The sequence below is a fragment of the Maniola jurtina genome, chromosome 22 (assembly GCF_905333055.1).
Source record: "Maniola jurtina chromosome 22, ilManJurt1.1, whole genome shotgun sequence".
In the NCBI taxonomy this organism is placed as follows: Eukaryota; Metazoa; Arthropoda; class Insecta; order Lepidoptera; family Nymphalidae; genus Maniola; species Maniola jurtina.
The window spans coordinates 9,095,594-9,118,843 of record NC_060050.1 but is presented as its reverse complement, the minus strand read 5'-3'; the positions used below and the strand labels follow the sequence as shown (position 1 = coordinate 9,118,843).

At 36.0% G+C, this 23,250-nt stretch overlaps 1 protein-coding gene across 1 annotated transcript in view; it reads right to left on the bottom strand.

The window, feature by feature from the left end:
• The window catches only part of LOC123876990 (synaptic vesicle glycoprotein 2B-like), a 58,546-nt gene extending 36,172 nt beyond the window's left edge, over window positions 1-22,374 (bottom strand). The window contains exon 1 of the mRNA XM_045923464.1: window positions 22,119-22,374. Within this exon, the coding sequence (XP_045779420.1) occupies window positions 22,119-22,290 (172 nt within the window). The 5' untranslated portion in view covers window positions 22,291-22,374. The remainder of the gene's footprint in view (window positions 1-22,118) is intronic.
• Between the last annotated feature and the right edge of the window lie 876 nt (window positions 22,375-23,250).

The following is a 23,250-nucleotide window of genomic DNA, read 5'->3' as shown; positions in this document are numbered from 1 at the left end:
GATTCAATATTGATACTGTAGCAGTGTGTGAAGGGGGAATTACAATTTAAATATAACTTTAAGTTAACATTTTAATACATTTTTTCACAAAATGAAGACCTTTTAAAAAGTAATTCTTCAAACAATGCTTAACTATTAAAAAAATATATTAAAGGTATGTAAAACACTGTCTCCCATAAAAATCCAAAACTCGTATCACACTATCACACTAATGTTTGTGTGTGTGTGTGTGTTTGTTACTCCTTCACGCAAAGCCAACTGAATGGATTGGGCTGAAAAGAATGGAGATAGATTATACCCTGAATTAGCACATAGGCTACTTTTTACCCCGGAAAATTAAAGAGCTCCCACGGGATTTTTAAAAACCTACATCCACGCGAACGAAGTCGCGGGCATCAGCTAGTTTTTGATACTGGTAACACTTAAATCAAGAAGTAGCAGGTGGCAGCCCTAGTATACAAATACACTATATTTCACGCTTCAATAAACCAAATGCGCGTGCACGCTCTCATTGCAGCGTGTTTGCTCGAACTAATTCGTCAGTCCATAACAATAATATGCCTGGATTGATGTCTAGGCTCGCTACGGTATACATATGATACACGTACAAAAACGCCAACCTGAGTTCACACTAAAGAGTTCTTGAATATTACTCCTTACTTCCGGTTCACCGGAATAATGACAAGGGTACTTAAATTAAAAATTTATAACACCCCCGACAAGTGAAGGTTACAGTAACTAGAAAAGAGCTGATAACTTTCAAACGGCTGAACCGATTTTCTTGGATTATAGCTAAGAGCACTCTCGATCAAGCCACCTTTCAAACAAAAACACGAAATTAAAATCGGTTTATTAGTTTAGGAACTACAATGCCAAAGACAGACACAGATACGCAGATACACACGTCAAACTTATAACACCCCTCTTTTTGGGTCGGGGGTTAAAAAACATACACACTATTAGACCATTATGTACCTACGTAATGTGATGCAGTAAGTATTAATTAATATTTTGACAGACAAAAAAGATGCTATTCACCCTGATAATAATTTATTATTGTTCAGTGTGACATTCTGCCGTGCGTCACGTACGTTGTGTGCGTTAACCTTTAGGTTTAGAGGCCCTTCACACTAGGGTTTCTCCAGCGTTATAGGTGTCCGTCAAAAGTGTGTACAACGTAACAGGGGCGCGTGCGTAGCGTCATCGCGGTGCGTATGAAGGGGGCTTTATTCTCCTTGTGAGATCCTATATCCATTTGGCACGTTCCCCAAACTTTAAGGCGCGGCTGAATTTTAAGCAGACGGTTATTACTGTTGTGGGATCTTCAAAAATTATGTTTCGACGCGAAATCCTTTTATAATCTAAACGACATTTAGAATGATTTTTTAATTTATTGTTCAAGTAAAGGATAAAACTTTTAGTTCAAAAAAGATCGTTAGTGAAATTAATTTAAGGAACTAAGTAGGAGCTTACTTTTTGTGTCTAAAGCTTAGTAAGTCTCTTAAAAGAAAAATCTCGTAAAAGATATTATATTCAGCGTTTCAAAACTAATTATGGTATAACATATACTAGCTTACGAAACTGCTTCATATTTAAAATTAGGTAAATATATCTCTACTATTTGATAATTGCTAAATACTTACTTAACTTTATAAAAATATTTAACTATATCCAACATAATATGATGATCTCAGTCGTTAGATTTTGGATTGTTAAAAAATTTAAATAAATAGGTACCTTGCTGAGGGCTTGCACAGTGCAAGCTTGCCTCATCATTGTAAAAAATAATTACTATAACACCGTTTTTTCAATGATTTTGAAAGAAAACGGTCACAAGTGAATTCTTATTAAACTTTTCCATTATTCTATACAAAGGAAAGCATTGAGCATTCTTTTATAACAATTTTATAATGACTCCTTGATAGCCGCTGTTTTATATTCAGACAGCGCCTTACAACTTTTATAAATGAGGAAGTGAATTTCCAGTTTTTGCTTAAAAGAGTAGTTGCTGAGTTCCTCGAGAAAGCGAGAAAGTTGGGTTGTAGGAATTAACAAGTTCTGAATGCCTTACAGGAATTTTAAAATATTTTGATCCCTTTTTTAACATGGCTCTTAATACTCTCACAAGGAATAACAAGCTTAATTTGCTATTATCCACCATAACAGACAAAATATTGTGTAGTACTTTGTACAGAACGCGATAGCACCGTCCGCCCTCCCACTGCAGGAAAAGCAAGCAACCAACTGTTAAAAACTAAGAATCGAAATCGAATTGTATACGGAATGATCCGGGAAGTGAACCACTGCATTATTATCCTAAGAGTACTCCTACCATTAGTGATTGATGGAAAAAGCCATAACTCTCAGTAATTACTAATTAAGAATACGACTATAAAGGAAGAATCCATACTTTTTATATCATAAATTAGAAAGGTGTCTGTCTGTCTGCTAGTTTTTCACGACCCATTCGCTGAACCGAATTTGACGGAATTTGGTACGAAAAAATGCTTGAATCCCGGAGACGAATATTGGCTACTTTTTATCCCGGAAAATCAGAGTTCCTGAGGGAATTCCGAAAACAAAAATCATTTAGTATGGTGATAACTAATAAATCATAAAACAAGTCTAGAATCATTTCGTTTTGTTTACCTAACTGAACTTTTGTGAACAAATTACTTTCTGTAGATTTTTAGGGTTCCGTACTCGAAGGTTACTAAAGGGACCCTATTACTAAGACTCCGCTGCAGTCCATCCGTCTGTCTGTCAGTGGGCTATATCTCGTGAACCATAATAGGAAGAGATTAGAAATTTTCACAGAACAGATTGCCATGCTCTTACAATATAAATTGTAATAAAACAACAAATAATAAAACAAAATTAAATGGCCGCCATGAAAATTAGAAACGTGTTACCTATTTTTTGTACGATGGTACGGCATCCTTCGTGTGGTTTTGTTGATTTTCCTCTTTTCTCAAGATTTTTCAACAATTTTTCTGACAAGTAGCTCAACCAAGTTCGCTCACACCACTTCAAACTTTAGGTGATTTTTAAAAACGCGATCTCGAAGTTGTAACACAACTGTTGTAATCCTACTGGGATTCCAGAAGTTTTACGAAAATGCAAAGCGAGGGACAGATTTTCAAAAGTTTTATTTGAATAACAATATCAGTTTAAGATAAGAAATATAATATATTACCTAAAGTATCGTTGAGACGATCGAAAACTTGATAGAAACTTCCTAGAATAACATGGAACGAACAAATGGTAGAAGGTGGCGGGAAGCGGGTGGACGAGGAAGGCGGAGGACCGTGTTTCGTGGCGCGCTCTTGGAAAGGCCTATGTCCAGCTGTGGACGCTTACAGGCCGATGGATGGATGATGGATGAAACAAATGGTATCAGCTACTACGATGCATTGTAGCCAATAGCGACTAGAGAGTGTCAGCCAATCAGAGGCTATGCGATCTTCACATTGTCGATGACATTTTGTCGCAATCGATCCCCAGACAGACTCTAGGGGCCTAGATCAATCACAATCAACTGAGGTTAGATGAACGTGATTGTTGAGCTGTGAGTTGCGTTATTTACGAGTATATTGCATTCGTTTTCATAATACAGTCCAAGAATGCCAAACGAAGACTCGACTTTAGTTCCTGTTTTTACCCGACTGCGGCAAAGCCAACAGGAAGGGTTATGATTTCAGCAGTCTATGTATGTATGTAAATGTGTGTATGTATGTACATATGTAGGTTTGTATCCAGATTCTGTGTGTTCCACCGTTGTGCCGAAACTACTGGGTCGATTTTGATGAATGAGGTGTCAATTGATTCTTAGTTACCTATTGTAAGAATACCTATTGTATACTGCGTAGGCCTTATTGGTCGCTACAGCTACGCATCAGTCGGAGGTCAGGATGAGGTAAGGGAGAAACACAGTTTGATATGGGAGTTGTGTTTTACCTGTTTGTCCGTCTGGCTGTCCAGCAGAATTTCAGTTGAACCGAAATTATGGAGTGGACAACTCATAAAATTACGCTCATCTGGCCTTATGCTTACTGTAGTATAGAAGTATCTCTGGTAGGTAGGTTCGTTTGATCAATATTCAGATAAAATCTCCTATTATTTAATTATACATGCTTCAATTTATAGCTTAAAGTTTATAATTAAATAACTTAGGTTTTAGTGATGAATAGCCAGTAATTAAAACTTTCACTAACGAGAGAGAGAAGTTGACAGGCCGAAATTTTCTTTGCAAGTTCAGAAATGTTTTCGGTATCAACGGGTCTTTCAATTTGCTATTTTACGAAATTGAATAAATTAGTTCGGTGTTTTGTTAAACTAGGAGTTTTTAATTTCGTGGTAATTTAGCCATTGTGGCTAATTATACTGTACACAATCTCTAAACTAAAACAAGTGTACATTAAAAATTTATAACATCTAGTTACTGTAACTTTCACTTGTCGGGGGCAAGTGAAAGTTACAGTAACTAGAAAAGAGCTGATAACTTTCAAACGGCTGAACCGATTTTCTTGGATTATAGCTAAGAACACTCTCGATCAAGCAGCCTTTCAAACTAAAAAAAACTAGATTAAAATCGGTTCATTAGTTTAGGAGCTACGATACCACGGAGAGATACACAGATACACACGTCAAACTTAAAACACCCCTCTTTTTGGGTCGAGGGTTAAAAATGGCGCGTGAGACTTATATTTTACGCATAATAATAAATTCTATAATTTTTGGGTTGTCAATTGTTGAATTCGCAAGATTTTTGATGGAATGGCGATAATTAATTAATTACGCGAGCTAATTAAAATTAAAGCTACCAAACGCGCGATTTTTCAAAAGTTGTTGTTTAACAAAACATTACTTTGTTTTACATCGAAAGGAAGCTTACGCATATATAGGCATGTTTACGTATTCGGTAGAGTTACTATCTACGGAACCTGTGATTTATTTACCTCTCCCGAATCCATTAGAAGCAAATGTACGGAGGTTTTCACGGTTAAAGACTCCATTTACCTAAACCTTGGCGTCTGTTGTTTTGCTGTCTTCATTTCTGTAATGCTTAGGTACTTATATTAAGTGAATCATAATTATTATAGCTACGTTACCTGTGAGATAATTCGCCAACTCAGTGTTCAACGCTGAATTCAATTCAAAATGTTTTTATTCAATTAGACTTTTACAAGTTCTTCCGAATCGACAAAAGCTACCAGTGGTTTGGAATGCCTTTCCTACCGAGAAGAACCAGCATAAACTCGGCGGTTGCTCTTTTCAAAGATTTGATATACAATGATAGCCACCGAGCTCATTTGACATTTATTTTTAATCCATTGAAATTTTTCTACGATAAATTATTTTAGTATCACTCAATAACAATGTAGAACCAAACCAATGTCAAATGATATAGAAAACTGAAATCTATCTCTATGGAAAGGTTGGTAGCTCGTTTGCGTTGAGCTTATCATTGAGCAAATTATATTAAAAAAACACTTTTTAACCCCCGACCCAAAAAGAGGGGTGTTATAAGTTTGACGTGTGTATCTGTGTATCTGTCTGTGGCATCGAAGCACTTAAACTAATGAATTGATTTTAATTTAGTTTCTTTTGTTTGAAAGGTGGCTTGATCGAGAGTGTTCTTAGCTATAATCCAAGAAAATCGGTTCAGCCGTTTGAAAGTTATCAGCTCTTTTCTAGTTACTGTAACCTTCACTTGTCGGGGGTGTTATAAATTTTTAATTTACACTTGTTGATTTATAGTTTGCCTGTAGACTAATATACAAAAGTCCACCATCTAACAAGATTCATGACTTCGTCTGTGGTGGCGTTTGCTGGCGCGCGTGTTGTGACTTTTTGGAGTGTTTTTTTGTTAGAATTGGCCGGTTTTTGTGTTCTGCTGGTGTTTATTGCTGGTGGAACTGACTGGGAAGCGCTCTAAAGGGCTGCCGCGTGTATGTCGGCGGGCGCCAGCACAGACGAAGTCCATACTTATACATAAAGTATAGTTATATAGTTTCCCTAATTTGTAAATAACTACAAACTTGACATTGGCTAATCAGTGTAAAGCCAGACGAGAGAAAAAAAAAAAAAAAAAAAAAAAAAAAAAGATTCATGCATACTACATTCACCTAAACAAAAGGTTTATATTATCTCTCAGCGTAAGTACTGAAGTTATGTCCGAAACCTTGGCAGAATATAAAGTCCCGACTCAAGTATATTCAGACAGACCCGGGATCTGAATTTTATTACGAAATATTTCATGTGCAACATTGTATCCTTCATAAAACAGGAGCTTTGAATGGGTGGAGTGTAGCATACTATCAGTCAAGTTAAGGCAAGTCCACACTATGTCAAAATAATACACTATTGTAGAACCAACGAGAAATTCAGTTTTTGACGTTTCGTTGTCAGATATTAAGGTAATGTGTGCAAGAGGGCACTAACTGACAGATGTCAAAAACGCAATCTCTCGTTCGCTCTACAATAATGTCCTGACCGAATTTTCAGTATTCAGTATTCAATTTTCAGCATTCAGCATTCAGTAATCAGTTCTCAGTATTCAATATTCAGCATTCAGTGTTAAGTTCTCAGTATTCAGTATTCAATATTCAGCATTCAGCATTCACTATTCAGTATTATAGAGTTAGCTTACATCCCGGGGACGGACATATGGACTTTTTATCCTGGAAAATCAAAGAGATTCCACGGGATTCTTTAAGGCTCATCCGTTTATTTAACTTATATAGAAATTCGGTACAGAGGTAACTGGCGTCCCGGAAATTGAGATAAGCAATTTTTTATCCCGGAAAATCAAAGCGTTCCCACGGGATTTTCAAAAATCTAATACCACGCGGACGAAGTCGCGGACTTCATCTACTATTATATGATAAACTATGAGAGAACTCCAGCAAAATGTCTTCTGAAAGACACCAAAAAGAGCAGATGTATAACGTGCACTAAACGTCAAGTTCGTTTCATGAGTTCAGTGTGCTAAAACTAAAAGCTCGTAAATTGCAGACTCACGAAATCCTTTGATATAAAGCGCAAAGACATATGACCTTAGCTGAGACACTTTCTTAAACGAGTGTCTACTTGACAAACACTATGAAAGTGCAAACTATGAGAGTGTGTGAAGGCTTTTATATAAAGTGATGAATTTTGTAAGAACCTAGAAGAACGTTTAGTTCGTAAACTGTGTTAAAATGTATAGTTTTTTTTTTTTGTTATAAGTACATAGACTATTATATTATGTTTTATTTCATGTGTATTTAATACTGTCATCTGCAGATAGGTATATTTAGCATAAGATTCTATAGTTCTCGGAAACGAAATCCGATATAAAGTACCTTCACAATCAGTTTAGCATCCCTAGCGAAAGCTTTATTCAATAAAAAATTTTCAAAAGAAAAATAAAACCGACTTCAAAAACCAAAAACACTAAAAAGTAGAAAATATTTTTTGTTTAGCTACACATGTAATGTACCTAGGTATGAAGTCGAGCGAGCATATTATTAAAACAAAATTAGAAATCCAAGAGTGAAGCTCATTTCACAATTTTTAGTGGCCCCACTGTACTATAATATGCTATGCCCAGTTAAAACCCTACTGTTTACTAAGCTATTACAGTGATCGCGAGCAATTTGCTCTTATCCATTGAGGAGTTCTGTTCTCCATCTCCGAAGATATTCATCAGATCTTCACCAAATTTATATGGGACCACCTGCACAGTATACCCTTTCAAACAAAAAAAAATTCCAAATTTGAGTAATCGGGGAACATACTTAAAAAAAAAATAAAGATCCCGACGAATTGAGAACCTCCTCCTTTTTTGGAAGTCGGTTAAAAATAGTAGACACATACGGGGTTTATATAGAATGTAACCAGAATGCTAACAAAAACTTAGCGTTATTATTATACGACCTTAACACAATCCAATGCCAATAAAATTTGCCTTATCTTGTAGTTTTAGTGATTTACTATTTTTAAAACCCGCATTGTTTAGCGTGCAAAACTTGGGTCAATGCCCGACTTACGACGTGGCATTGACTTCGAATGACCTATTTACGGAACGTTCATTGACCTCTAGCACCAGTCAGATGTTTTATTTGCAAGTTGTAACTGATTTGATCCATATTACACAGCCATATGCACTTACAATTTATTCCAGTGTAACAGCGAACCTTTTTGAAAGCTAGAAATCCCCACAGGCTCTCGCGAACGAGCACATGCAATCCGTCCGTTTATTCATGCTCTTATTTTCAAACAAAATTTTGCACCGACACTAAATTTTATCCAGATAACGAGTGAAAAATCTAGATATTACGGTAAATAAACAATTTTTTTTTTTAAAACTCTTCTGTGATTTCAATAATAATTAATTGTTATTTATTAACCAACTTCCAAAAAAGGAGGAGGTTCTCAATTCGTCGGAATCTTTTTTTTTTTATATGCAGTATGGTATGTTACATGGATGGTAGGAAGTACTAATTATAATATTCTTTTGGTATGCCAAAACATTTAGTACCTATCGGATAACAAATAAAACTAATACGCTAACTTTTGTATAGGTATGTACCTACTTACCAAAATAATATAATATTTCTGTTGTCTTTAATTAAATTTAGACTGCGTTGTATTGTAATATCACAATACAACCTATTACTCGTATTGCTATTTTATTATGGGTTGACTTTTTTGGCTCATCTCTGTTGGGCTTTTAGCCTACTATTACTTTTAGGGTTCCGTATCTCATAGAAAAAAGTACATTATACGATCACTTACTGTCTGTCTGGCAAGACCCGTCAAGGGAATTAAAACCTATAGGTTAGATATAGTCATCTTGACCTAGCATCATGAAATCCAGCATGTAGCAAATAGCAACGTCTTAAAAAAAGAGTAAAAGAAAAAATCCTAAAACCGTGAATTTGTAGTTACCTACATAACATAAAAAATTAAAAAGTGCTATCTATACTTAATATTATACAAAAATGCGTCCTTATCTTAGCGTTGACGTTAGAATTCGTCTGTGCGAGACCCTTATACTGTCTAAATTAAATTATGCAGATGCTGCATATGGACCATGCCTGCTCTGTAGGTCAGATAAACTTATTCAAAGGGTCCAGAATGCTTGCGCCCGCTACTGCTTCTCGATCGCGCCCCGCTCTCATGTGAGCCCGCATTTGAACGACGCCAACATGTTAAAAATGGAGGCTCGACGCAAACTTCACTTGGCCACCTTACTCTTCGGTGTCATGTCCACGGGTAAACCTAGCTACTTACGCTCAAGGATAAAATGGGCTCGTGAGAATAGTACACATATGTCAAGGTCGGCTCCTTAAATTGCGTGGCCACACCATAAGTCTGCCTCCTTCAAGGGGACTTTTAAGTATGCAGCCTGTAAAATTTGGAATGACTTGCCTCCCCCAGCCCGTTTAGCGAAATCGTTATACTCTTTTAAACAAACCATAAAAAAATTTTTACTAGAAAGACAGAAACAGTTGTAAGAGGTAACACAGCATTTTTGGACATCTAATTTTTTTTTTTTTCAAATTTTACAGGACAACGCCTAGCGACTTATAAATAGATAGTGGATAATTTTATTATATATGTAGATAGTTAAAATAGATAGTTAAGTAGACATTTTAGATATAAATTCAATAGATATATTCAATAGATATATATTCAATAGATTTAACAACAATTTACTACCAAAAGAGCACCAAGTAACTTGGCATATGTCAATATTAAAGAGGCACGGTATGTTCGCGCTCCCGATCGGCCCGTGATATTCACTTGGGGGCCATGCCCGAAAATCAGCGCTGCAGTCGACCGACTGCAGCAATAAGCTGAGGCAGCGCCCCGTTCGGCCAAGATAGACATTAAGCTAGTATTAAGAAGTGGGTGCCTGGGTCTTGGGGGACCAGGGAGCATGGACACTGGTCGGCTCTTCGGTTCTCCAGGGAATACGACACCCTACCTGTCTGTATTTGTAAATTTGGCTGAATAAAAGGTTTTTATTATTATTATTATTATTATAAAGAGGAAACCTTTGTATTTTTGTATATTTGTATGTTTGTATTGAATAGGCTCAAAAACCACTGGACCGATTTCAAAATTTCTTTTACCATTACTTAGAGGGATTCTTCCGAATCCGTATAGGCTATATTTTAATCCGGAAAATAGAAAAAATAAATGTCCACCCGTGCGAAGCCGGGGCGGGTCGCTAGTTTCTTATACGATGATACAGAACCCTTCATATGTTTGACGTCAGACTCGCACTTGAACGGTTTTTTTATATTTTAGTCATACAGCTTTTACTAGAAGGAAAAATTTATCTACGTGTGCACACAATACGTCTAACGAAGTTTTTTTGGAAATCCACAAGGAGTTCTTACGTCCCGTTTCATGCATAGCAAATCAGTGTTACGTAACCCAAATAAAAGAGGTACCAATAATAAAATGAGGAAGAATAAAATACGTTTTGAGGATTTGTGTAAGAACCTTAGGTAAATATATTTTTGAATACTTAAAAACTGTACTGTAAATATAGGGCTACCAACCGTACTCTCAAAATTGAAGTATTAGGCACTATGTCATGTAGGTGTAATTATTATTTGCTATAATTTATCTATACTCAGGCTTAATACAGACATAGGATACTTTTTCCCAGAAAATCAAAGTTCCCACGGGATTTTTAAAAACCAAAATCCATGTGAACGACGTCGCGGGAACTAATTCTGGCAGGGCTGGTAGCCTCAGCCTGGCATACCATAGTATGTATTATCAAAGTCCATATCAAATCATTTATTCAAATTGGGTGCTTTTTAACCCCCGACCCATATTATAAGTTTGACGTGTGTATCTGTGTATCTGTCTGTGGTATCGTAGCTCCTAAACTAATGAACCGATTTTAATTTAATTTTTTTTGTTTGAAAGTTAGCTCGATCGAGAGTGTTCTTCGCTATAATCCAAGAAAATCGGTTCAGCCGTTTGAAAGTTATCAGCTCTATTCTAGTTTCACCTTCACTAGTGTATAAATTTTTAATTTACACTTGTGCACTCTTTCTGATTGTCAATTGCTGAATTTGCAATAGAATGCTGTAATGGTGATAATTAAATACGTAAACTTAAAACTAAAGCAACGAGAATACTGTTTACTATTATCTAGAATCTAGATACCATATTTTACTAAAGTTTATAATTAGACACATATTTAAACTGCGGTCACGTTTAAGGGTGAACCGAATACAAACATTTGGAACAAGTTAGCATAATGTTGACTTAAACTAAATATTCGGGTCACCCTCACACCCCAACGGCGCTTGACTTTAATTTACTTCACGAATTTATGTTTGTTTTGGCCCAAAATATCGAAACTTATTTAATGTTCGTAACAGAAACTTGAAAACAATCTCATAAGTGGAATGAAATTGAAATGGGATCTAAATTACGAATACATAGAAATGAGAGTTAGATGAAATATCCAAAATAGGTAAAAATAATAATAACTAGCTGATGCTCGCGACTTTGTTCGCTCCTATATAAGTTTTTTGAAAATCCCGTAGGAACTCTTTAATTTTCCGGGGTAAAAAGTAGCCTAGGTTTTAATCCAGGGTATAATCTATCTTCGTTCCCAGCCAAATCCGTTCATTAGTTTTTGCGTGAAAGAGTAACAAACATACACACATACACACGAACTTTCACCTTTTTAATATTAGTGTGATTAATCTTACCACATTGAAGGTATTATAAATAAAGTATCGCAACCAACAATATCCATAATATTTATTGAAAGACAGCATTGAAATCTATAGAAATTGAAATAAATTGAATTTTAATTGAAATAAACTTATAACGAACTTATATTTCGAACTACCCTGCCCATTGTCTCTTCAGCTTCGCAACCTACTGAGCTGTCGTTACTGTTACTCTGGTTCTAGTCTTTGTATGGTGGGAGGCTTCGGCCGTGGCTGGTACCTAGCCCTACCGGCAAAACCGTGCAGCCAAGCGAGTTAGCGTTCGGGTACGATGCCGTATAGAAACTAAAAAACTGCCATACCCTTTCTGGGTTAGCCCGCTTCCATCTTATACTGCATCATCTTACTTGTACTAGATTTACCACCATGTAAAATTGCAGTCGATTTCTTCATTTCAGTCTTAAACGCTGCACTTTCCTTGATTATTATTTTGATTTATTTATTTATTTATTCTGTCATTAAGTACCATGCTGGTTGGTAATATGGTTAATAGCACATTATGTAAAGGCACTGGTCCATCGCTTGTTACAACTTTCGGGGTGCAATTTACGCAGATGCCGGCAAAAGTTAGAAGCAATTTACCGTCGTCCTTTCTTCGTAGCGTCCAGACTGCATAAATTAAATAATTTAATGTACAAAGTAACTTAAAAGCAACCACGTTATAATATCTCGAATAATACGAATAAATATCTCGACGGATTTTGTCCGCAAGGATTTAGGTTTTTAAGAATCCCGTGGGAACTTTTTGACTTTTAGAGCTAAAACCAGAAAAGGGACGTAGTGTTTCTGGTCGGCAAGCTATCTTTGAAACAAATCTTATGGGTCACTAGATGTTGTCCGCGACTTTTTTCGTTTTCTTTTTAAATCCAGTGAAAACTCTTGATTTTCCGGGATAAAAAGTAGCCTGTGCTCGTCTTCAGGATGCATCATATCTGTATCTAGATCATGCCATGTATTCATCCACGAGGCTTTAAGATTTTTTAATCCCGTGGGAACTCTTGATTTTCGGGGACAAAAGTAGCCTATGTCCTTCCCTGGGGTGGTAGCTATGAGTATCTTTGTACCTACCAAGTTTCGTCAAAATCGGCCGTGACAGGCGGACAGACAGACTTTTGAATTTATAATAATATTGTAGTATGGATACTCAAGACATAGATAGTAGGTATAACGAACATTGTAGGTACATCATCACAATATACTGTAATTCCAGGATCAAGCAAGCTCTATGGATGCTCTATGTAATGCAATAAGAGAAGCCCTGTCTTACCTACCACAATAATATTACGTTGCATCTCTGGCAAAATTAATGCCTTGGAAGCTCAATGTAACATGCTGGAATACTAAGGGTCGATTCAAACAGACGGAGTGGAGTGGAGCGGACTCTTTTATATAAAATTTTACACTCAGGTTTATGTTTTCGACATACAATTGCAATAGGGTCTTAGACTGTAGTAGGTAATAAAATGATGTGATGTTTTGTATAACGGTAGATTATGGCGCTAGAATTCATTATTAAAGAAAAGAATTAAACAAAAATTATCGAAAATTTTAACATTATTAATGATGATTTTGTTAACACTTCCTTGAAGACATTTTTCAGAATTGTCCATCCATTTTTCATGACCCTAACGTGCCCTAAACTCACTAGATCGTTGGCCATCTTTAAATAGGCGGAGCCAACGATCACAGTGAGTTAAGGCACGTTATGTCAAAGTTTTGATGACCCATGAAAACTTTGACATAAAAAAAATTTAAATTTTCTATGGAAATTTTTAGAATTTTATTTCGTCATTATTCATCAGATAAAAGTAGCATAGGTACGTGTCGTCTTTATATACTAATACCAACCAAACACCCTGTATTAATTCTACTTTTTCTGATAAAAATAAAACAGAAGTATTGAAGAAAACAGAAATAGTGAAATGGCGCGGGCGTATTGAAATAGAGAGTACAAACAGAGTGCAATATCATTTTAATTCAGTTATACCGGAATCTGAATAGACAAAGCCTCGGGCTAAAACTAGTTATACCTAAATGGTTTCGTTAGTCCGTACATACGCCTTTGTTATAGACAATCTTTTTGTTTCTGATATCCTCCAAATAAAATTGTTATACCGGGTGAACATTTCGTTCATATTGCGTTGGGTGCACGAATGTACGGATAAAAATTTAAATGTAACTTTTTACATGTATGCAGTATGTGCTAGTTTGAGGGGTTGTTATAAGTTTGACGTGTGTATCTGTGTATCTGCCTGTGGCATCGTAGCTCCTAAATTAATGAACCGATTTTAATTTTGTTTTTATGTTTGAAAGGTGGCTTGATCGAGAGTGTTGTTAGCTATAATCCAAGAAAATCGGTTCAGCCGTTTGAAAGTTATCAGCTCTTTTGTAGTTACTGTAACCTTCACTTGTCGGGGGTGTTATAAATTTTTAATTTACACTTGTTGAGTTAAATTACAGTATATTGGTAAGTAACGTGAATAAAGACTAATTAAAGTTTAAAAAAAAACTTTTTTCTTATCACTATAGGCAAGCGCTTGATCACAATCACTCCTGATGGAAAGTGATGATGTGGCCTAAGATGGGACGCGTTTACCTAGAAGATGCCTATTCACTCTTGTTTTAAAGATACCCGGATTGTAATTGGTAGTAAATACAGATCGCGGAAGAGTATTCCAAACCTTAGCCATGCGTATGAGGAGTGATGACGCAAAACGTTTCGTGCGCGTAGCCGTAGATGGGATGTCAACGACATAAGGATGGACGTTTTGCGGATCGGTGGTAAAATGGTGAAGGAGGGACGAGATCGAAAAGTTCCTGTGCAGCACGTGTTTTTAGGGTTCCGTACCTCAAAAGGGAAAACGGAACCCTAATAGGATCACTTTGTTGTCTGTCTGTCCGTCTGTCAAGAAACCTATAGGGTACTTCCTGTTGACCTAGAATCATGAAATTTGGCAGATAGGTAGGTTTATATACCACAAGTAAAGGAATAATTCTGAAAACCGTGAATTTGTGGTTACATCACAGACAAAAAAAAAGAGTTTTAATTTTCAAAGTAAGATAACTATACCAAGTGGGGTATCATACGAAAGGGCTTTACTTGCACATTCTAAAACAGATTTTTATTTATTTGAAGCATAATAGTTTTTGATTTATCGTGCAAAATGTCGGAAAAATATCCGAGTACGGAACCCTCGGTGCGCGAGTCTGAATCGCACTTGGTCGGTTTTTTTAAGGCTGGGGAATGCATTTACGCATTACTCGTATTTCAGCTACATAATTCTATGTGATATACAGTTCAGGGACGTATAAATTAATGTATAATTTACTATGTTGTGTTGTATTATATCGTATCGCATCATATCTAATTGACGACGTTAACGACGATTCCCTGTCAAGTGTTTATTAACCCCCAACCCAAAAAGAGGGGTGTTATAAGTTTGACGTGTGTATCTGCGTATCTGCTCGTAGCATCGTAGCTCCTATGAATGAACCGATTTTAATTTAAGTAGTTTTTTTTTTGTTTGAAAGGTGGCTTGATCGAGAGTGTTCTTATCTATAAACGAAGAAAATCGGTTAAGCCGTTTGAAAGTTATCAGCTCTTTTCTAGTTTTCTTATAGAGGTTTTTATGTCGGGGGTTTTTTAAATTTTGAGTTTTTAGTAACAGATTAACACCTAATAGGAATCTTGTAAGTTGTATCGCGATAAATTATTCCTATTTCAGCTACATAATTCTGCGTGATTTACACTGAAGGGGCGTTTAATGCACCGAACGACAGCTGTGATTTACTAACGCTTGTCATTGAGTGACCTCTTATCTCAGTTAAGTACGCTCTTGGGTACTTGAATGCTATTAGTGCTAGATTTATATAGTAAAGTATAGTATAGTAAAGTGAAACCACTTTTGACATTTTACTAAATCCTTACTTAATCTTATTAATGTGCAAGTGTGTCTGTCCGTCTGTCTGCCTGCTAGGTTGTTACGGCTCATCCGTTTAACTAGTTTAGAGATTAGAGATAGCTTGCATCCTGGGGAAGTGCATAAGATACTTTTACTCAGAAAATCAAAGAGTTTCCAGGGATTTATATAAAAATCTAAATCCACGTGAGTAAAGTCTCGAGCATCATTTTATTTGGTGCGGAGATATCTTAGAAGCGGACGTATTATACCTACTATAATTTACATCGGACAATCAAGGAGTTTCCACAGGACTTTTAAAATATAAGTCTACGCAGGCGAAGTATGTAATGTACCTATGTGTGTCTCTGCGTTTATTTGATCTTTATCTATGCGTACGCGCATCGTCCATCCAATTGTAATACAATTTTGTAGGTACAGTTGTTAGTAAATTCTTCTGTATCTGATTTAGTACAATTAAAGTGTGTGTGCGTGTGCGTGCGTGTGTGTGTGTTTGTGCGTGTTTGCGTGTGTGTGAGAGGTACGCTAAGATACAAGGCACACCGGCAGAGTGGTCTGCAACTGAGGCGGTCTATTTTACGACTTAGACTCGAACGCAGCTAAATTATCCACTAAACCGAAAGTAATTAACCCAAACAGACACTAAACGAATATGGAAGTAACGATAAATCTTAGAACTAGTGCTCATAATGCAGCACAATTTATCAGACTAGCGGCAACGGCGGCGCTGGAACCACATCGGCAATTTATTTTCTCACACGGAAAATGTACTTGCACTTTCAACTATGAGTTATTGTTTCCAATTAAAATTTTCCATTTAATGTAGGTGTTTTGTTTTTACCCGACTGCAGCAGCGTTAGTATGAGGTCAAGATAATAATAATAATTACCCGTGGGACTTGAGCCCACTTATCTGTCCAGTTCAGTTTTGTCCTTCCACGTTCCAGTCCCGCGTTACAAAATACTGATATAAGTTTGCAAGTGTGTGTGTGCCTGCCTGCGTGCGTGCGTGTGTGTGTGTGTGTGCGTGTGTGTGACTTGATCATATTAAGGGTGCAGGTGGGTGGAACCTAAGGCGCAAGGCATACCGGCAGAGTGGAGTAGAGTCGAGACTTAAATCAGCATCATGATTAAATAATAATAGAACAGAATGTTTACATTAGGTATGTCAATGTATCTATGAATGTCATGTCAATGTTATGCACTTGATGTACGCACGTGATGAGATTATACCGAGATAATATTTGTTGGAGTAAAAACATTTAACCAGACGCCATTTACACACGTATTTTTAAAATCGTATCAACGGTATTTTTTTAGGTCTTTCGGTAGTTTATGAACATATTTTTTATTTACATACAGAATAAGGTATAATAGTAATTGACAATTCTATAAAGTAAACTTAAATCTAAATTAAAACAAAAAAACTAAAATAAATTAAATTAAATTTAAAACCTAATCGAGACTACTAGTTTACTAGTATAATATATTATATGTTGATGCACATTGGGTCAATATTTTTAGTGTAATGGTAAAACCTTGGAACATTGTGTCAGGGCAAGACGATCGCGATTTTTACTATTTTACCCCCGACCCAAAAAGAAGGGTGTTACAAGTTTGACGTGTGTATCTGTCTGTGGCATCGTAGCTCCTAAACCAATGAACCGATTTTAATTTAGTTTTTTTTTTGTTTGAAAGGTGGCCTGGTGGTTGATTGATTTTCTTGGATTATAGCTAAGAACACGAGAATGTTCTTAGCTACAATCCAAGAAAATCGGTTCAGCCGTTTGGAAGCTATCAGCTCTTTTCTAGTTACTGTAACCTTCACTTGTCGGGGGTGTTATAAATTTTTAATTTACACTTGTTCTAGAGTAAACTTCGTATGCCTTTAATTCATGCCTTTTAAATAAACACGGCAAAAATGTATTAGACACGACAGTGGCTAGATGCGTAAATGTTCGAATTGAGGTCTGAATGTAAAAGTACCTAGTTCGTATAATTGCATGTACTGTAAGCATTTATTCGGTGCAATGAATGCTCTACTCATGGTCAACTTGTATGCGCAGGAACTTTATCTGACGAGACTTCTGTGGTAAATAGTACGTACATACAGGTGCAACCAGAACGCTAGCAAAAACTAAGCGTTATTATTATACTACCTTAACACAATTCAATGCCAATAACCATTTGTCCTGTAGTTTTAGTTATTTCTTATTTTCCAAACCCGCATTGTATAGCGTGCAAAACTCGGGTCAATGCCCCACCACGACGTGGCATTGACTTCGAGTGACCTATTTACGGAACGTTCGCTGAACTCTAGTGTCAGTCAGATGTTTTATTTGTAATATATTGTGAATTTTAAAAAAATACAAGTTTAAAAAGCATCGTAGTGTTTTTTAGGGTTCCGTACCTCAAAAGGATGAAACGGAACCCTTATACGATAACTTTGTTGTTATAATATCTTATCACTTATCAGTAATCATAAGTACTATTACCTGTCTTCGTTTTCGCTAGCGTTAGTTGCACCCTGTATACATACATGAACCCTGAAAATTGCACTCTTTTTTGGACAGTTGCTTATTAAGTTAATTTCAAAAATATAGTACAAATATCTTTAATGTATTTGTTTGTATATTTTATATCTCTATACTTTCCTCAGATTTTCTCAATGTTCGCTGGTCGTGGAATAAAGTATAATAGAATAATCTAGACTTAAAAGTACCTAGGAGCTCTTGCCCGGAAATTACTTGCGCTGTGAAGGAAAGATAAACACTTTAAAATCTAGGGCAACGGAGTTCATATCCTTGCTGTCTTTAATCCTTCCTGAGACCTCTACCACCATCTACTAGAATATGTTGAGCGTGTATTTGAAACTTTATTGTAGCCTTACTTGACCTAATTTCTTGGTTAGGGATGGACAAGGCAAGGGAAGAAACGATATCGATTATCAAGTCAAATAAAATATAAATCCATACTAATATTATAAATGCGTAAGTGTGTCTGTCTGTTTGTCTGTCTGCTAGCTTTTCACGGCCCAACCGTGTAACCGATTTTGACGAAATTTGGTACACGGTTAGCTTATATCCCGGGGACGGACATAGGCTACTTTTTATCCCGGAAAATCAAAGAATTCCCGTGGGATTCCTAAAGACCCATCCACTTAACCGATTTGTATGTTTGATACCGAAGTAGCTTGCGTCCCTTTTATCGAAATAGGCAACTTTTTATCCCGGAAAATCAAACAGTTCCCACGGGATCTATAAAATCTAAATCCACGCGGATGAAGTCGCGGGCATCCTCTAGTAATATTATAAATGCGAAATTATTTCTGTCTGTCTGTTTGTCTGTCTGCTAGCTTTTCACGGCCCAACAGTTTAACCGATCTTGGTGAAATTTGGCACAGAGTTAGCTTAAATCCCGGGTTAAGAACACAGGCTACTTTTTATCCCGGAAAATAAAAGAGTTCCCACGGGATTCTTAAAGGCCCATCCGTTTAACCGATTTAAATGACATTTGGTACAAAAGTAGCTTGCGTCCTAGAAATTGACATAGGTAACTTTTTATCCCGGAAAATCAAACAGTTCCCACGGGGTTTTTAAAAACCTAAATTCACGCGTACGAAGTCGCGGGTATCATCTAGTAAGTATATAAAAGGAAAAGCTGACTGACTGACTGACTGACTGATCTATCAACGTACAGCTCAAATCGGGTCAGATCGGGCTGAAGTTTCCTTCACCGTTAAAGCATGCGATATTTATGTTAGTGATATAAGAACCTTATGAAACCTTCCATAAAAAAATTTACTGTAAAACGTAATTATACAGTTGGAATTAGTAAGTAATATTGAAATATTATGTAAAACAACCGGTCAAGTGCGAGTTGGGCTCGCACACACGGTTCCGTACCATCGTAACAGAAACAACATTAATTTTTAATTTTGTTTGCGATGTAACCATAAATTCTCGATTTTCGGTTTTTCCCTTTACTTGTACCTATCTACTGTAACACATTGCCACCTGCTTTTCATTCCTTCCTCTATTCCTCTCCGGTTTTGATCCCGGGTTTGACAAACACAACGAAGTGATCCTATAAGGGTTCTTTTTTTCTCTGGAGATACGGAACCCTAAAAACTACTTTAAAATAAAAATAAATATGCTAGAAAGAAATTGTGACGGAAAGTACTTCATTTACATATGTCTCAGTACATACCTACCTTACAAACATGCAAACTAAAACATCTTGTTAAAATGTTTTCATATTAATAATGAATATGAATGAAAACTCGAAAACTATGAAAACTAACCTTGACCTTAAAAATGCAGTGCTTGAGACGAATTCGAGTTATGCATTTCCATTTTCAGGGTCAAAGTTAATAAGGAACAATATTTTTGTTTTGGTACTTAAATAATATTTTTTTTTGCAATTTGAGAAAATTGAAAATGTAAAGTTGCCTTCAAACTACGGAAATATAATATAATATATAAATATCGCTCACCCTACTTTTAAATGTCACTGTTCAGTATTCACACTTAGATGTAATTATATATTATATTATATTCCGTAGTTTGAAATCAACTTTAGAGTTTTTTTTTTAAGAAATGACATAAGTAATAAAATCTATCTACATATATTTGACTCATTTGATGCCATACGATCTGTTACTACTACGCTTGTACACTAATCCGTTTCGTAAGTATTTATACGCGGATGGTTATTCTAAGATTTATACGGATCAGTCAAAATACGAATCAAATGAGTCCACAAGCGTAGGTATGTGCAATGTGCATACCTACGTTTTGCATGACAGCCGCGCATTCATCTTTGATTCGTATTCGTTTTCGTAAAAATATGACTCATACTTAATAGCCGTCATTCAAAATGTACGTACGCTTGTACACTAACACCCGTATTCACAAACGTTACTATGAGGTCTCATAGTGTGCTCAAACGCACAGTGTTCGTTCCACCAATCAGATGACTGTATCACGTCAATTTACAATGATCTGATTGTTGGAACCTACACTATGCTTTCGAGCTTACTGTGAGACCTCATAGTAACGTTTGTGAATACGGTCGTAATTTGTTTCGTACCTATACGGATCCATTGCTAGACATCGATGTACGGATCCGTCAAAATACGAATCATAGCACAAGGCTTGTACATTTTGTGTGACGGTCATGACCTGTTGATCATGAGTAGTATTTTTTACGACAGCAAACACGAATCAAATACGAATAAATAAATACGGCATGCGGTGCGGAGAAGCGAGAGACGAGGCAACTGTAGTGTTGAAATGGCCGTGTATGTTCACATCGATCTAGCAAATGATAAGATTATATTTGTGGCCTTTAAACATTCACATCGATCTAGCAAATGATAAGATTATATTTGTGGCCTTTAAACATAATTTTATCAGAGATCGATATCATAGTTCACTCTGCAGTCTGCTGATATACCTACTTAGTTATTGTTTTGACAACTTTAGTTTTCCCTTGGCAGAAAATTTCACTTAGCAGATCGCAAACTAACGCTATCAGAGTGTATGATTTGATATTTGTATTAAATATTAATTTCTTAATTATTTCTGCGTCATTGTAGAATACATAATATGATAAGTTATTATCTTTGTATTTATCTTTACAAAATATAACATACTTAATAAAATAATGTTTATTACTTAGATTAAGGATTGGTCTCCTATATCCAGTCTCCTTAATCTAAGGTTTATTATGCAACATTTTTAAGTAAATATTTACTACGCGAGGGACTTTATCGAAGAAGTATTTTTTCATGGATCTAGGTGTGCTGAGGTTTGTTTGCTGAGTAGGTATTTCATGACTGATGGGAATTTGGAATGGCAAAGAAATATGATTTAACAGGGCTCTCTCCGTCACTTACTCCATACAATCGTAGTTCCAATTTCATTTGAATATTAAGAAACCAAAGTCCATGAAGTTTTGCAGACATATTCTAGAAACTAATATCTGTGCCTGTGGTGTTTTAGATTTTTCTAAAAATATGTAGTTTTAAAATTACATGAGCTTAAAGATTTGTATGTGAATTTTTAAGACCGCGTAACTTTGAAACCGAATATTTTAACAGAAATCTGGAAAACCACAGACATAGATATTAGTTTCTAGAATATTTCTGCAAAATTTCATGGACTTTGGTTGCTTAATATTCAAATGAAATTGGAACTACGCTTGAATGGAGTAAGTGACGGAGAGAGCCCTGTTAACTTAAAATAGTCGTATTTTCCTAAATACTCTATCCGGAACTTTGATTTTTAAGAAGTATTTTATTTATTTTTATTCAAACAACAATGACAAAGAATAAAATACAGGAAAGATTCACAAACAAAGGGCGAAGTATTTTTGCAATTACGTTTCAATAATCCTATTCCTTACTTACTTAAATAATAAAATAGTAAATACTTACTTACCAAAACTTTTCTTTTCCATCGATGTCATTTCTTCTATTCCAAAAATATTGTCTAATTCTTCCCATTGTTTCTGTTTAAGGTCTCTGCTTTTATAAACTGCACCTTCACAATTATTCCAAACCGTTTCTTTTTTTTGAGTTTCAACTATAAATTTTTCCGTCTCGTTGTTCATGACTGCACTTTATATTATATCAAATAAAATAAAATAAATAACTGTTCTTTGTTTCAGGCAAACTGTACTCAGATTATCACCACGGTAATATTATGTATCAGTATTCCAACTTCATACAAACGGACGAAACGCGAGCTATACCTACGCACCTCGATGTCGGCAGGCGCTCGACACGCAGACAGTCGCGACTGTGCCGCAGTGACGAACGGGCGGTGTTTTGTTTTTCTAACAATAACCGCGCGTTTTTTTCGTTGTATGTGAAACCCGATCAAAGGAGCCACAATTTTAGCTCAGAATGTCGGTATTTAAGGTACCGGGACTACAATAAGATTAATTCGCAAATTTTTTGATTGTACCCAGCGATGATTTTGTGGAATATATAGAAAAAATAGAGAAAATATTCCGAACTTCATTTAAAACCAAATATATAAATTGTAAAGTAGCTGTAGGTATCTATAACCAATTAAAAGATATTCATTTTTCTCCATCTTGTCCATGTTTCCCAAAACAATTTTTAATTAAAAGCTTTATACTAGAATGCGGATTTTTTAAACTTTAAAATTTAATAATTCGTAACGTTCGTTTAATTTCCTACGTCTCAGTCGAGGCGCAAATATTTTTCGGTCTCAAATGTATAAGTGTTCAAGACCAATTATACTGTTTACCAAGCCAGATAATAGATGGCGCTGTACGACCAATATGTCGCGGTCTTGGTCGATTATGTAAGGAATATATACTCATGTAAAATATTGATCAACGTGTGTTCGTCCTTGGGTTTAATAAACCGGCCCGGCCTTTTAGAACAAACCGTGGTTTTTTTTTGTTACGACCTGCGGTCCCTCAGAGCACGGCGGGCTGGAGCGGGAACATTTTGGTCCTTCGAACCGGATCTTTTTTGAAGAACAAGTGGTCCACTGGAGTGGACCACTCACCGTACTCGCAGTGGATCGCTGCAGACAC